This window comes from Peromyscus maniculatus, chromosome X (assembly GCF_049852395.1).
Source record: "Peromyscus maniculatus bairdii isolate BWxNUB_F1_BW_parent chromosome X, HU_Pman_BW_mat_3.1, whole genome shotgun sequence".
NCBI lineage: Eukaryota > Metazoa > Chordata > Mammalia > Rodentia > Cricetidae > Peromyscus > Peromyscus maniculatus.
Genome location: NC_134875.1, coordinates 130,681,784 through 130,697,416, shown reverse-complemented (window position 1 = coordinate 130,697,416; position 15,633 = coordinate 130,681,784). Strand labels below are relative to the sequence as shown.

At 42.1% G+C, this 15,633-nt stretch overlaps 1 protein-coding gene across 6 annotated transcripts in view; it reads right to left on the bottom strand.

Annotated features, from left to right (window-relative positions):
- Nucleotides 1-15,633, bottom strand: part of Med14 (mediator complex subunit 14) — a 291,290-nt gene that overhangs the window by 5,284 nt on the left and 270,373 nt on the right. For 4 of the 6 annotated variants that reach the window (XM_076562086.1, XM_076562088.1, XM_076562087.1 and 1 more), the window contains 8 exons: nucleotides 15,050-15,187; nucleotides 12,693-12,804; nucleotides 8,498-8,629; nucleotides 6,140-6,322; nucleotides 4,881-5,116; nucleotides 3,398-3,577; nucleotides 3,206-3,313; nucleotides 303-428 (listed from right to left, as the gene is read on the bottom strand). In XM_076562086.1, the coding sequence (XP_076418201.1) occupies nucleotides 303-428; nucleotides 3,206-3,313; nucleotides 3,398-3,577; nucleotides 4,881-5,116; nucleotides 6,140-6,322; nucleotides 8,498-8,629; nucleotides 12,693-12,804; nucleotides 15,050-15,187 (1,215 nt within the window). The remainder of the gene's footprint in view (nucleotides 1-302; nucleotides 429-3,205; nucleotides 3,314-3,397; nucleotides 3,578-4,880; nucleotides 5,117-6,139; nucleotides 6,323-8,497; nucleotides 8,630-12,692; nucleotides 12,805-15,049; nucleotides 15,188-15,633) is intronic. The other 2 variants (XM_076562089.1, XM_015995797.3) reach the window with 1 other exon arrangement.

Here is a 15,633-nt window from a genome sequence, read left to right as displayed (position 1 = left end):
CAAATATTTGTCTCAATTTGTGAGAGGCACTATCATTTACTTTCAGATTAAGATACAACAAGTACAAGAAAATTAAAAAAGATTTCAAAAGTGACAAACAACTGAGTATTATGATTGTCTCACAATTACCAACTTGAATAAATTTCTATTTTTACTACTTGAACCAGGAATCCCATGAAGTCTAAACTAAGTGAAGAAATATGGGCATATATTTGGCTATAACTACTAACTCAAAAGTTGTCCTATTACTCTCCCGTGGCTTCTTCCTCAGACATACACAGATGATGTCAGGTGATACTTACGAAAAACAGCATTTTGGATTTCAGCACCACAGCTGGTGTCCCAGGAGGTGCAATCGGTGGCGCGCTGGGAGGGATGGTGAGGCAAAATTGGACATTCCATTTTAGCTGTGTTGCCTGGTCTGGGAACTGTGGTGAAAGGGAAACACATGACAAGACTCCTGTTACCATATAAAATCACATCTGGCCTGGAGTCAGGGGATTAGGGTTTCACGTTACATTCCATCATTCAGACAACATGCACTTTCTTAAACGAAATCTATATGTGAAGTCACTAAGTAAAACTTGGGGGTAAACTTGTGTGCTGTGTTCTCACTCATTCTTGGACACTTGTGACTCCCAAGGCCGATACTTCAGCTTCTACAGTGTCTCCGACATCTATCTACTCTTGCTTCACTGTTTTCAAAGAAGCCAACAAAGCGCAGGGCTTCACTGCTTCTTCCTTGAACCCCTAGTAATCCCAACCAGTGGCTTCTTCTGCGGGTGCATGCTCATAGCTACTATCAGCCCTACATCTTGAGTGAGGCTCTAAGCATGCTCACAAATGCTGAGTGACACTATGACTTACCCTGTTCCCTCCCACAATTGAGGTCTAACATGTGACACTTAAGGCCCTGATTGACTGGGTTCTATTTAGGTTTCCAAGTCTTGTTTCTAACTGCTTCCCTAAACAAACTAGGCAAACAGTATTAATGGTTTAGAAGGGTAATTTACTGGTGCTTTTCTAGACAGATATTTACTCCTTCAGAATCTCCAAGACACCTTTCTGACATATAAGGCCTGTTATAGCCTATCACATCAAAAGCAAAATGTTAAGACAATAATAATAACAACAACAACAACAACAACAACAATAATAATAAACCAGAAACACTTCCTCCCCAATCCTGATAGTCAACATGAACAAAAACGAGGAGGGGGGTGTTAGGTTAATCAAATCAACCCCAGAAATAAATATCAAGATCAAAAGACTGGGAGATTGAGAAAATACAATTAATCAGCTGTCACCAGGGTTCAAACTATATAATTTTAAGAAATACCTAAAGTATGGGGCTAGAGAGATGGCTGAGCAGGTAAGCGTGCATACTGCTCTTCCAGAGGACCCAAGTTCAGTTCCTAGCACTTATGTGGGGTGGCTCACAACTAACTTTAACTCCGGCTTCAAGGGTCCGACGCCCTCTTTTCTGGCCTCTGCCCGCACCCACACACATATGGCATACATATAGATGTGCATATATGCACACACAAAATCAATTGAAAGTAAATCATAGCTGGAGAGATGGCTCAGAGGTTAAGAGAGCTTGTTGCTCTTGCAAAAGACCTGGGTTCAGTTCCCAGCACCCATGTCACAACTCACAACCAGCTCCAGGGGATCTAATGACCTCTTTTGGCTTCCATGGGCACTGCTCTAACATGTACAAATGCAGACACAGCAGACACACACACAATTGAGATCTAAAAAAGTAAATAAAAGGTGCTAGGGAGATGAGTCAGTGATTACGAAAATTGGCTCGTCTTCCAGAGGACCTGGCTTTGACTCACAATAACTCAATAACTTTGACTCATCTGTAACTCTAGTCTCAGGAAATCTGACATTCCTTTCCAGCCTCCTAGGGCACTTATGTGGTGCACAGACACACATGCGGGCAAACATTACATAAAAAAGAAGTAAATTTTTAAAATAGAAAAATAAAATAATAAAAAAGAAAGAAATAGCTAAAATTACCAAAAGTGCAAATATAAAATGAGAAGGAAAAAAAAGACTGATAACTGAGCTTGGGGTGCTTGTGGGAATAGAAACTGGGGCAAACTTTAGAGGACAATTTCCTGAGATGTATCAAAGTGGCATCTATCATCCTTTCATTTATATAGAACAACACCTTTATTTAAAAATTTCTTATTGTGGCATTTTATAATACCAAAATGTTAGAATCTGAAGAAGATTATGGGCTGGCGACATAGCTCAGGGACAGAGCACATGAGGCCCTGGGTTCAACTGCAGGATAGGAATGGGTAAGGGAGGAGGAAAAGTGATTGTTTCGTCATCTTAAGTCTTTCATTTAAAAAAAAAATTAAGTGCTGGGCGGTGGTGGCGCACGCCTTTAATCCCAGCACTCGGGAGGCAGAGCCAGGCGGATCTGTGAATTCGAGGCCAGCCTGGGCTACAGACTGAGTTCCAGGACAGCCAGAGCTGTTAAACAGAGAAACCCTGCCTGGAAAAGCTGAAAAGCTCTGTTGAAAAGGGGGAACAGAAGGACTCTGAAAAGTGGAAAGATCTCCAAGATTTACTCAGTGCACGAATCTGGCATGCTTCCATTTCAGACATTTGGAAAATGGTCTCTATTGCAAATACTGGGGGTTGCTACGGGTTGAACTGAATGCCTGAACAAGATGAAGCCCCCATTCCCAGACCTCACTTCAAAATAAGGTCTTTACAGGTATAACCGAGTTAAGAAGAGGTCATCAGATTAAGCCCCAATGGTGGTTATCCTTCAAAAGAAGAAAAAAGAAGATATAAGCAGAAGCATACATGGGGATGCATAGATCAGACTGATGGGTATATAAGCCAAAGGCTGTTTGTATTACCAAGAGAGAGACATGAAACATATTCTCCTGTAGAGGTGTTAGAGAGAGTATGGACTTGCTGACATGTTGGTTTAGGACTTTTACACGCCAGAGCTAGGACTGTGTCATCTTGTCATAGACAAATTTTAAGTCAAAATTAAGAATTTAATTAAATGTAAGCCTTTAACTCCCTTCTTAGGTGCCAGAGGCAAGTGGATATCTATGAGTTTGAAGTCAGCCTATTAAAAATAATAAATCTTAAGAGAAAAAAAAATGAAACAATGTGCAAAATAAAGACTGTTCTGCAAAGTCTGCAAAGCTTTTGTTTCTCAGTAACTCACCAGCTCCAACTTCATGATATGCACACAGTCACGGAGGATGTGCGTTGGTGCTCCCAACAGCTTGGTGAAGGCTATAAGTGTGTTGGCTTTAAATGGTGGTCCTGCGACCTAAGGGAGGGGAAAGAAATCACCTTACTCTTCGTTCTGGGTCACTGACTACATTTCAAGCACTCATTATTAGAAAACACATACTCTTGTCTCAAAGAATTTCTCCAAAACTTGAAGCTCATCAGGTTTCCACTGTCCTGCATTTTCAGGTGTCACTTTTAGCTGAAGGGTCTGGTTGGTTTTGGGACTAAGGGCTACTCTGCATTTCAGGGCATCTGTCTTGAACATGATTACACCAGGTTCGTTGGAATTGATCAGCTGCAACTGCAAAACAAGGATGAAGCAAATCAGCAGGGAAAGAGAAACATACATATTTCTGACAGAACTATCACAATGGAAAAATAGCTTAAGTTGGTCCAGATGAGGCAGATGAGAGTCACAGAGCCCAACACTAGAGGGACTGTGAGTAGCAGAACTCAGGCTGCGACACAGCTCTCATCATCTTTAAGCTGAATGCTAATTTTGTCACTGGATCTTAATATTGGGAAGGGACACAGTGACAAGTGAAGGCAAAGAGAGAGGGAGTTCGATCAAAGTATATTCTGTCCACATATGAAAAACATCAGAGGAGGAGCCACCCTTCTAGAGGATTACGTTCAAGTCCCAGCACCCACAGGGTGCCTCACAAATGCAAGTACAGTTCTCGGGAGATCTGATGCCTTCTTTGGGTCTCCATATGCACTGTGTACACTCCATGTACACAGACATGAAGGCAAAAACACTCATAAATTAATAAAATACAACTAAAATTAAAATCAAATGAAACGCACTATTTTATATAATCCACACAAGGCAATAATTTCTTAAAATACTTTTTACATTCTTTTTCAAGATCTGACTATAAAGATTGTGAAATGGTTTTCAGGCAACTGTATAGTAGACATTATAAATAGGAATCAGTTTGGCTACTTATATAGATACTGGTAATAATGTAACTATAAATTAAAAACACATCCAATACCAAGGTATTGTCCTAAGGTCTTCACATGGAGCACTTTGAATGCCCACAAGTGCTACCAGTCAGGTAGATACTATCTACATTAGAGGACATCCCAGCAAACCTAGCAGCTGGACTGTAGAACTGGTACTCTCAATGCTGACCTATCTCTTAAGGTTATTACCATAAGACTGGTGAGATGTCTGTTTCTATGAGGCTTTTAAACCAATCTAATTACTCATGCATTTTTTTTTAAAACTGAGCCCTAACACCTCCAGTCAACATGTTGATTTTAATTAAGACTCAGTTTCAAAGTCAGTCTGCCTACAAAGGTACACCAGAGAGCAAATAGTCATTTGTATGTGCAAGGTCAGATCCTGTGTGCACTAGTTCTGGGCAGTGTGGGAACCTGTTCCCAGGTCCAGGTTAGCCACATTATCTAAAAAACACAGCACAATAACCTGTAAAACCCTCTAAGCTAAGAACAGGAAATGATGGGGTCTGTCTTTAATGCTAAGCAAGGGAGTGAAGCTTAATTCCAATCAGATGGCTAAGGAGGTGAGAGTGTTCCTCACAAAGACCTTATTGTGCCTTTGACAATGGCCACTTGGAAAGAAATAGCACTCGTACCGTTTCCTGTTGAATAATTCTTTGAAGGTGTCGTCTCATGATGACAGACCCAAGGAACCTCTCCAGCGGGGAACAAAGGTAACTGCCTGCCAGGCCAGGCACAAGGCCTGGCGTCGGAGAGGGGAGCAGTAAGATGTTCAAGGCACTGTGAGTGAGGATGGTGGGTATGGATGCTGCCCAGGAGCGCTGAGGTAGTTTGCGAGGTGGAGGCATGTTGGTTGGCATTGTCTGGGAACCTTTGGGAAGGAAAACAGGTAACTTCATTTGCAAGTGCATACCATCCCATTATTGCCTGTTTTGTCTTCATCATAGATGGTGTAATTGGAACTCTTGTAATTATTCCTCGTCATCAAAGAATCTTATGTCAGTTCTCAGATAGCAAAATCAGCTGCCATGATTCTCCTGATTCTGTCCAGGCCCCTATGATGTGACCCTGCAGGAACCCCTTCAAGGAAGTGGGATCTGCTTCTCAACCTGGATTCTGCATGGCTTCATGACCTGCTTATAGCCAAAAGATTGCCATGGAAGGGATGCTCAACTAGTTATAGGACTTCCATGTACTTTCCTGTAACCAGTACCCACTGTGCAAACAAGCTATGATCAAGTGTGAGACCACACAAAGCACTGAAGCCATGTCAGCTGAGGCTATGTTAGGCCATCTACGGCAGACACATGAGGAAGCTCAGTAGAGTCTGTCAAAGTACAGAATCGTGATCTAGCACAGCATTGTTTTTAAGAACTAAAGTCATGCAACAAAAGGAAACATATACATTTGTACAATGGTCTTCATTTCTATAGCTTTGGTGGTTAACTTAAGGTATCTTTTATGGTTCAATACTGCAGATGAAAATTAACAGTCATGACAGAGTTGCTGGGACTCACTTCCTAAGACTTCTGAAGGAGACAACCCTTTTTCTTATTATATTTTTCCTAACTTTGCTAATTAGTATTTCAAAATGATTACAAAGGAAAAAAGTTTAAGGTTGCCAGGCGGTGGTGGCGCACGCCTTTAATCCCAGCACTTGGGAGGCAGAGGCAGGCGGATCTCTGTGAGTTCGAGGCCAGCCTGGTTTACAGAGTGAGATCCAGGACAGGCTCCAAAACTACGCAGAGAAACCCTGTCTCGAAAAAAAACCAAATAAGTTTAAGGTTTGGCAATCCTCATTTGAGAAATACACTGTGACTTTCATGTCAGGGCAAAGTGATAGAAGTCATCTATTGGTGCTGCTGTAGAAGAAAATAAAGCTGGCACCACTCACTTGTGCCAGCTCGAGGGGAATGAGAAGCATCTGGGACAGGAGAATGGAGAGATGGGTTGGCTGGTGACATTCCAGGCAAACGGGTTGCTGGTGAGGGTCCAGACACTTGAGGAGACCCAGGCCAGTTTCCTGCTCGTCCACTTGGTGACACCATAGTGTATGGAGAACTAGGGTCAAGGGTTCCTGGAGAAAACAAAGTATGTGACAACAGTCATAGCCTTCAATAGTGAGCCATTTTAGTTTGATGTTTCTTAACACCTTCTACCTAAGTCTCTAGCTTTTTATGTGCCTGTTTTTTGAGACAGGTTCTCTTTACATAGTCTTGGCTAGAAAGGATGGTCTTGAACTCACAGAAATCCACTGCCCTCTGCCTCCCAAGTGCTGGGATTAAAGACTTAGAAAAATGAAAAGCCTAAGAAAGGATAGATTTGCCTTCACACAAGCTCCCAAACATGTAAAGAAACATCAAGCTCCACTGAAAGGCAAATTCTGTTTCCATTCTACTGAGAAAAGGATGGGGGGGGGGGGGTAACTACAATTTCTTTATTCACTTTATTCATTAAGAAATAGAACTGAGAATCTGGTTTGGAAAGCAGTGGCTTCCTTAACAACTTGATATTTTCAACTACACCATGAAGATCCCTTTGACATACTGTCTTCTCTATCCTCTTGTCACCAAATGCACACTGATAAAAGCATTTCTACCATCTATTTTAGTGAATAAATGCTCTTAACTTATAAAATAAGTAAGACAGCAGAAGAAAGTTGGCAAGGAATGAAATAAATTGGTGGGAATAAAGTAAGAGACACTAAAAATGAATTGGCATTCTTAAAGGAAGTTTTAATTAAATAAGTAAAATTTAACTAATAGTCAAGAAATGCATATCCAATAGTAAAATACCATCTTTTCACCTAGCAAAATGGCCAACTTTTTTTTTAATAGAAAATCTTAATATCTCATGTTGGTAATGTTGCAGGACAACAGACATTCCCCCCACGTTGGATGCTGCAGGAAATTGGTATAGCTTTTCTGTTGAGCAATTTGCCCTATGTTGTGAAAGCTTTAGAACTTCTCAAATGTGGTACAACCTCAATGTCATTTTTAGGAACTTACCTAAGGGGATCATCATGGATGTGAGTACATACAGCACCATTTTAAATTGTGAAAAAAAAGCAGCAGACATTTAAAATAGATATAATACAGGAGAATAGTTAAGCTATGGTATACCCAGGCAAGGGATACTATGAAGCCATGTAGTATGATGACAGTTTTTACTGACAAATGTTCAAACACAACAGTATTAGTAAAAAGTAAAGTTCTAGCTAAAAAACAGCAGAAAGACTGAGGAAGTCCTTTAGGTTTGGATGTGGCATGGTGTTCACGATGTTTAAGTGAACAGTGTGTATAATATGCTGCCATGTGGGATGGGGGAGAGAGAGGTTTTGTTGTTGTTGTTGTTGTTTTTTTTTGTGTGTGTGTGTGTGTGTGTGTGTAAAATAGGGCTAGGGGCTAGGGAGATGGCTCAGTGGTTAAGATCACTTGTTCTTACAAAGAATTCAGGGTTTGGTTCCCAGCATACACACAGGGGCTCACAACCACTTGTGATTCCAACTCAAGGGGATCTGATAGCCTTTTCTGAGCTACATGGGTACCAGGAAAGCACATGGTGTACATACATACCTGAGGACAAAACACTCCACCACATAAATAAATCTTAAAGACTATATCTGAAATCAGTGACACAAAATGCCCGAGAAGAGAGACAAGGTAGCCGGTGAAATGCAAAGGAGCAAACGCCAGGTGTCCTGTCCTATGCTTCTAATCCCAGCACTTGGGAGCAGGGGTGGGGGGGCTGCTGGGACTCAGAGGCCAGCCTGGACTATACAGTGAGACCTTGTAGAACAAACACGATGACAACGAACACAAACAAAGGGGACATTTCACCGCCACCTGATCTTTATTTGTATCCATTCCAAATCAATTTTTTTTTTTCAGATTGAAAATTCAAGTTCCAAAAGGTGCCCAGATTGGGGGAAGGTATGTGAGGGAGGACAGGCCAAGAGCTAGAAAGCAAGCACAGAAAGCTATGGGCAGGCCAGTAAGCAGGCAGCAGCTGACAGGAAGGACAAAGCAGAGCAAAGGAAGAGGGAAGACAGTCACAGGCCAAACAGTCAGTGCCTCTGTGTGGAAAAACTATGAAAAATGCCTTTTTGTTTGTTTGCTTGTTTTGGTCCACGTAGTATTTTTGCTATTTCTCAATAAATAAACACTGATTTTTCAGTAAGAAATTTGATTTAACAAAAATTACTTTCACATCAAGCTCTAAATGCTACAGCAATTTCTGTGTATGGACTCACCATGTGGACTAGCAAAACTGGCCCCTGGTCCTATTGAGATTCCATGCGAGGATGGGGGAGGAGTTGGAACAAATGACGCTGGTGATGGGGCTCTCAAAGCCCCACTGGGGGAGCTGGCAGCATGCAGATTTCCTAATAAAGGAAAATAAGTACAGATGATCTTGCAGGACACATAGCATGTCCTGTCCAAGGACCACCGGTCAAAAAAAAAAAAATCTCCCTAGAGACTTATACAGACAAGCAGGAAAGGTCCCATAAATGGCACAAAGACTTCACTATTGCAAGAAAGCTCAAGTCCACAGGTCTATGCTGTAACTTTCATATTCACTAACTGAAAAGAAATTGTGTCCAATACACCTTTTAGTCATATACTTAGTCAACAAGCGGGTGAGTTTATCAACTGTTTGCCAAGCACTGTTCTAGGCATGGAGGACAAAGTTAACATAAGAGATAATTTTTGTCCTCATGGAGCATGTATTCTAGTAAAATTAGCACGATAAATCTATAATGTAATGACAAGTGCTGTGGAGAAAACCAGTGCAAAGGAAAAGGGCAATTCTTTGTGGTGGCAGAGGTCAAGACTCTAAAGGGACACATGAATCAGACAGGAAGAAAGTGCAGCACACAGCATAGGGAATAAGATAATTCAGGCAAAACAGAAGAGCCAATGTAAAGGCCCCAAAGAAGGGACAGTCTGTGTGATAGGGCAGGGGCCAGGGTGCTGGAAAAGAGTAAACTGGGGCGGCATAAGAGGAGATGACGGAGTTTAGAGGCGAGTTCCAGATCACCCGTGAACTTGTAGGCCACTCTAAGGATATAGAGTTTGCCTCACATGGTAGACAACCAATAGCATCTGGAGTAGAAGCCATTAACTAACTTCTGTCCCAGAAGGATCACTCTGGTGGCTGGAACTAGCTGCAAGGGTGACTGAAGGTTTGTTGAGGTACTGCAATGTGCTTGAATTTGGGGTTGAAAGCAAAGGATAGTTAACAGTATTTGGTAAATAACTCAACAGGGGTATAAAAGCAAAAAGTATAGCATCTTTCTGATAACTACAGCCTAGGTAATACGACAGAAAGGGCTGTCCCCTTTCTGAACTAGAGTGTCTATGCAAGGGTCAGGACTCAGAAAACCAGGAAATTAGTTTCAGCCATAGCAAGTTTTGGCAAGCCACTAAATATTAGATGGAAGTGAGTAGTTCCAGGGTGAGGTCTAAAATACATACAAAAGCTGGGAGACAGGCACTTAAAGCCATGGGACTGATTTTTAACTTTAAGGTTCTGAAAGAAAGCACTATAGCTAGTAAAACTATGAATAAATTCACCATATAAATACTTGCTATATTATCATTCAATATTAGCAGGTTTCAAACTCTTTACTATAATACAGGATAATTTCATTTTTTATGTTCTATAATACTTAAGCAATATCTTCATACTCAAAAAATGTCAGTCAACTTGATTAACCTTTATGTGTTATATTTACCTATTTAGCTGTATGATCTGACAAGTGACTTAACTTCTCCATGCCTCGGTTTTTCTCCATAAAATGGGGATAATAATGGGGCCTATGCCATAAGTTTGCTGTGAGGATTAAATGAGTAAAGCGCTTAGAATAGGGCTTGGCATATTCATAGCAAGCATTGCATACCGGTCTACGACTACAGTCATTCAACAATCTCCACTCTTCCTAGAGACACATCCCCTTGGGGTTCTGAGTCTCTAGTTGCCTGCCTCCTCCCCAGCTCTGTCTTCACCCCTGCTATTTACAGGGGCTAAGCTCTCCCTCCCACCCACCCAGGCTTTAATGACCCTGGGCATGAGGGCATGACAATTTCCAAATCTTCAACCTATGGTCCAAGAAACTCTGATACGCTGCAGGCCTCCAGAGAGCCAACTGCCTACTGCACACTTAGACAACTTCAGGACTTCACAACCATAGAGTTAAGAGAACTTGCCTCTGTAGCTTTGAAATCAGCTCATCCCTTTGTGGCTCTAATAAAGTTCAAATATGGCTGATCCATTAAAGAGCAAACTTTTGGAAAAAGCCCTGCTTCTTCATGTTCTGGCCATTCAGGACAGTGTCCTCTGGCTCCACACACGTGGTGTGGTTTGTGTCCTTAAATCTGGCCTGCTCCACCCCTTCTTCAGGTCTTGTCTTGACCCATGTCCGGGTGAAGAAGGCAGCAGGCAAAGAAGCAAGCAGCTCCAGAGCGGAAATGGCCAGTCCTCTACCAAACAGGCTTTCAGAACCTGAATGGCCCCTTTGGAAGGCTCAACACAGGAGGCAGCACAGGTGGACACTGTTAGGGAGTCTAAACAGAGGAACCATACAAACACAGCCCCCACAAAAGAGGAAATTGAAAGATTTTCCTAAAAAAATAAAAATAAAAATCCCAGACCAGGCTGCCCGCTGTCTTCCCCTAGGGCCTCCTTGAAAACAAACCCACCTGCTCCCGTAAGAAGCTGAGGAAGAATCTAGTGGCTGTGAGAGGCAGAGGCTGTCAAGAGGAGACAGGCTGAGCAATGGCAGTTGGACCACGGCAGATTACAACAGCTTGCTCCGAGTTAGATGTACAGACCAGGTATCAGACTCAACCCTTGATAGGATCCATTGTACTAAAGCCTCACAACACCTCTAATGAAAGTAGTTTATGCTATTTATTCTCAGTTACAAATGGAATGAGTGGATTAAACAAGCCAGACCCTTTCATCTCTCATCAGATTAACAGGTTCTGCAGGATCATGCACATTTCTTATATGTATGCACACTTATACATATATATCTGAATTAAGGAAATTTGGTAGAGTAATTTATAAAGGAAAAAAACTCACATGCTACCAATTCTACTTTACAAGGTGAAAACTGTAAAGTAAATGTATTTGTTGAATTTATTACTAAAAAATTCAGGGTTTGGGGATGCCGCTTATTGGTAAAGCATTTGTCTAGCATGTGTGAGGCCATGGGTTCCATCCTTATATCATAGACACACATACACAATCTAGCTAGTAAGCTGAGCATCCTCCAATGATAAGAACATCCTTTAGTTGACTAATCTATGAAATCAAAGGCTTTTCTTATACATATTTTTAAAATTCTTTTTCTTCTTCTTGTACCAAGAATTGAACCCAGGGCGCCGTAGATGCTATGTAAGCACTCAGTCACTGAACTATGTTTTAACCCTTTCTGTATTTTTCTGCTTAGGAGGTTTGAAATTTTTGATCCCATTGTCTCAGCCTCCCAAGTAGCTGAGATTACCGGCTTACACCACCAGGCCTGGCAAATGATTGCATTTCTTATATTTTACATGCAATGTTATACAATGTATCTTTTATGATAAAAGTTTTCATTTCTCGTTATATTAATTCAACTATGGGACATGGAAGGGAAGAGGTTTTTTTATTTTCCCCTCAAGAAATCTGATACCTGTGTCATTTGCTAGATGGTAAGTGAGAGCCAAGAGCTGGTACCCAACTCCCTGCTGAAACTCAGGCTCAAGAGCTTCTAGAGCATCAGTCAATCAAAAGTAAAACTTTGCCATGCTACCCCCATTTATAGTGCACAGGACAGCCCAGCAAAGGCATTTTGTCAGGACAAAGAAGGTGGGAAGTACCTGGCTCCAGGAACTGGAGAACAGACCACTGTCCCATCTCCCAAAGCATGACACAAAGGAGTCAGGTGGTGTACCCCTGTAACCCTAGCACTAGAGAAGGTGGCAAAGGATCATCATCTCAAGACTATCTTTGGCTACATACTGAGTTGGAAAGTCAATCTGGGCAACATTAGACCCTGTCTCAAAAATAAAACAAAACAAAAAGAGAGTGAAAAGGTGCAGCCATGGATACCACATAAGCTGATATGGCTTTGTTCTGGTTTGTTCATTTACTTCAGAAGATAGGTAGTGGGTAAGATTTGGTTGGCCCCAGGCCTACAACTGCCAACACCTCTAATGTAGACCAGGGATCAGTAGCAACCCTGGGAGTGGTGTACGAGTCTGGCTCTGGGTACTTGAAACAAGTCTTATAAAGTGCTCCTAAAGCACCGCAAGTATGAAATTCCCAACACTACTCCAATGAAAGCAGGCAATTATCTAACCAGAGACCAGAAAACAATCCATTTGAAGCCGAGGCCCGTGCAGTGTTTCTTCTCAGGCATGTGAGAGGTGAACAGGACGAGAGAATAAGTCATATCTTACCTGGAGACTGTGTGTGGATCATAGAGGGGGACTGATTAACTGTGTTGTGATAGGATGCAGGGGGTGAAGTAAGAGGGTAAGCGCCTGAAGTTCCTGGCTGCTTTGGAAATGGCTGAAAAAAAGAAGAGTTCACGTTAGCATGCTGCTCAGCCACAGAGAGTGTGAATGTGGCTTTCTGGCATTCCACCGACACCAGCATTTGCTACTTCAGGGACTGGCAAACAGGAACCATTTAGGCATGGAACTGTTCATCTCAATCAGCCTAAATATGAGGTCTGGAAGAACGCTGACTTGCAAGAATTTGAAGAACAGTAAACCCTCATTTTTCACCTGCTTCTGCCCCTCACAGCATACTTTGCTCATTTTATCTGCCACAGCTTTATCTGAGTCCTTTATGTTAACATCTGTGAAATCATGGTGAATATTTTAATTCCCGTTAATTTACCCTTTACCTTCTGTAGCAGCAGATAAAAAGTGGTGCATGTAGCTAGTGATACAGCTTCCATGGCAGCACACTTCTTCCTGCTCCATTCTCCAGCAACACAGACACCAACACATGTGTGCACGCCTCAAAACTTTTTCCCCCAAGAATTCTGAGTGGCACTGTCAGGCATTTGATTTAGAAATAAGGAACACGAACAACAAAAAGCAAAGAATTCCTAGAGTTTTTTTGCAACGTGATAAATAGAATGTTTAATAAACTACTATGTCACATGATTTTTCAGTGACCAAAACAATCCTTGGAGAAGCAGCCAATGAATGATTTATTTAGGATGTAGTAATAATAATAGATCACATCTCCATCAATTGTCAGTATGACAATATTTCTGCTATAGCTGTGGCCAACATCCAGCCCATCTTAGTCACTTATTTCCGATGATAACTCTTTGCCCAGTATCAAGTCGAAGAAAGATCTACAAAGTAACAAAAGGGACCCACAATAAATACTACTACTCCTACTAAGTACTCCTGAGGCATCTGTTGGGCAAGGTGCCTCCTCCATATGGTGGCACAGCATCTTCATCTCAGTCAACATCTGTCACAGCCCCACTCTGGCTACAGAGGCATTCACAGGAGGTTTCATTGGGCTGCCCTGTATTTTTAAGAAGGTCAGGAAAAGAACCAAATCCAGAGGAGGAAGTTAATCTAAAAAGCTGGCAGGACAAACTCCTGGTATAAGAGTCTAGTACTCTTTGAAAGACACAAGCACCAGCAAGTTGCACTTACTAAGCATAAGTAGCCAGGCCAGAAGCAGGGCAACTCAAGGGCACTTATAGTACAGTGCTGTTTCTGAAAATATTCTGGGTGAGAAGCCTCAGGTACTGTATAAAAATTACCTCTGAAGGATGTGCCTCAGAGCCTTGCCAACAGTTTGTGTGTTCACAGACAACTAAAGCCAGAGTTGCTAAAAAGCCTCCAGCTGCTTAGTCTGTGCTCTGACACATGGGCACTAGCCTCTTCCAGGCTAGTGAATCATCTGGGACTGGTTTAGGAGTGGCTGTTAGTGTGTCCTCTTACTTTGTGAGATGTGAACATGGAGCTCGCTTATTCAGTGTGACCAGTTAGTCAGCAAGCTGCAGGGATCCTTCTGTCTCCATCTCCCCTAAGCTGAGATGAAGCCTGTTTAGTGCCACATCTGGCTTTTTAACATGGCTTCTGGGCATCCAACTGAAATCCTCCTGCTTGTATAGCAAGCACTTTAATCCCAGCACCTTTAACCCAGCACTCAGGACAGAGGCAGGCAGATCTTTGTGAGTTTGAGGCCAGCCTGGTCTAGAGAGTGAGTTCCAGGACAGCCAGGACTATACAGAGAAACCCTGTCTCAAAACAAACAAACAAAACAAACAACCTAAATAAAATAAGTATACTCTGACTACCTTCTATTTCAAGAGAGTGAGAACAAAGGCTAGCTTCAGGGCTGCTCAACGTCCAGGCATGGGGAACAGTCAGAACAGAGAGCTGAAATCTTTGGGGATGTGATTGTATGGCTTGGCGAAGCTGTCTGTGAAAGAGCCCTTGAAATGTTCTGCAGAGGCCTTAGTGAACATCAGCAGACCTAAAACAACCATCGTTCAGGAGACAGTGAGGTTGCTCCACAGCAGGTTACCTCGGATCCAGCATTTAGAGTCTCATTGCTTTAAGGACATGTGTGATCTGAGCACCTGAGGTCAGTGCCTTTTCCATTACTGCTCATTTCCTATAACTGGAGGTCTCATCTCGTCACTTTTTTTTTTCATAATGACTTCCGGGCTTCTTGGGCCTTACAAACACTTCTTGCTTTTCAACAAAGAAATGCTAACAGCTGTAGAAGCTGTGGAGTTCCACAGATGGGACAGTGAATTTGAAGGAGACATTACCTGTTGCTGAGGTGGCTGGAGCTGTGATATTAAAGAGTCCATCATATCACCTCCTATAGGAGAAGGGGGGTTATCATCCTCATTTACAGATCTTCTCCGAGCATCCTGATTGCTGTCAACAAACATGTTCAGGAACGTCTATAGATATAAATGGGCAAAATTAGTAAACACATTTTTAAAGTATTTTTTACATGTATTCATTTGTGTGTGTGCCTGTGTGTGTGTGTGCCATGGCATTTCTGTGGTGGGCAAAAAACATCTTGCCAGAGGCAGTTCTTTCCAGCAAATGCCTTTATCTGCTGGGCCATCTTGCCAACCTAAGTAAAACATGTTTGATCATGGAGAATATCGTAACAGTAACATATTATGTATATCCCTGAAAACAATTTAAGGACAATCTAAAGAGATACCACAAATTTTGGACAAAGAGATAAAATTAATAAAAACTGTTAACAACAAAAAACAGTTAAGTAATAGCCAGGTGGCGATGGTGCACACCTTTAATCCCAGCACTCAGGGCAGAGGTAGGTAGATCTCTGAGTTTGAGGCCAGCCTGGTCTACAGAGCGAGTTCCAGGACAGCCA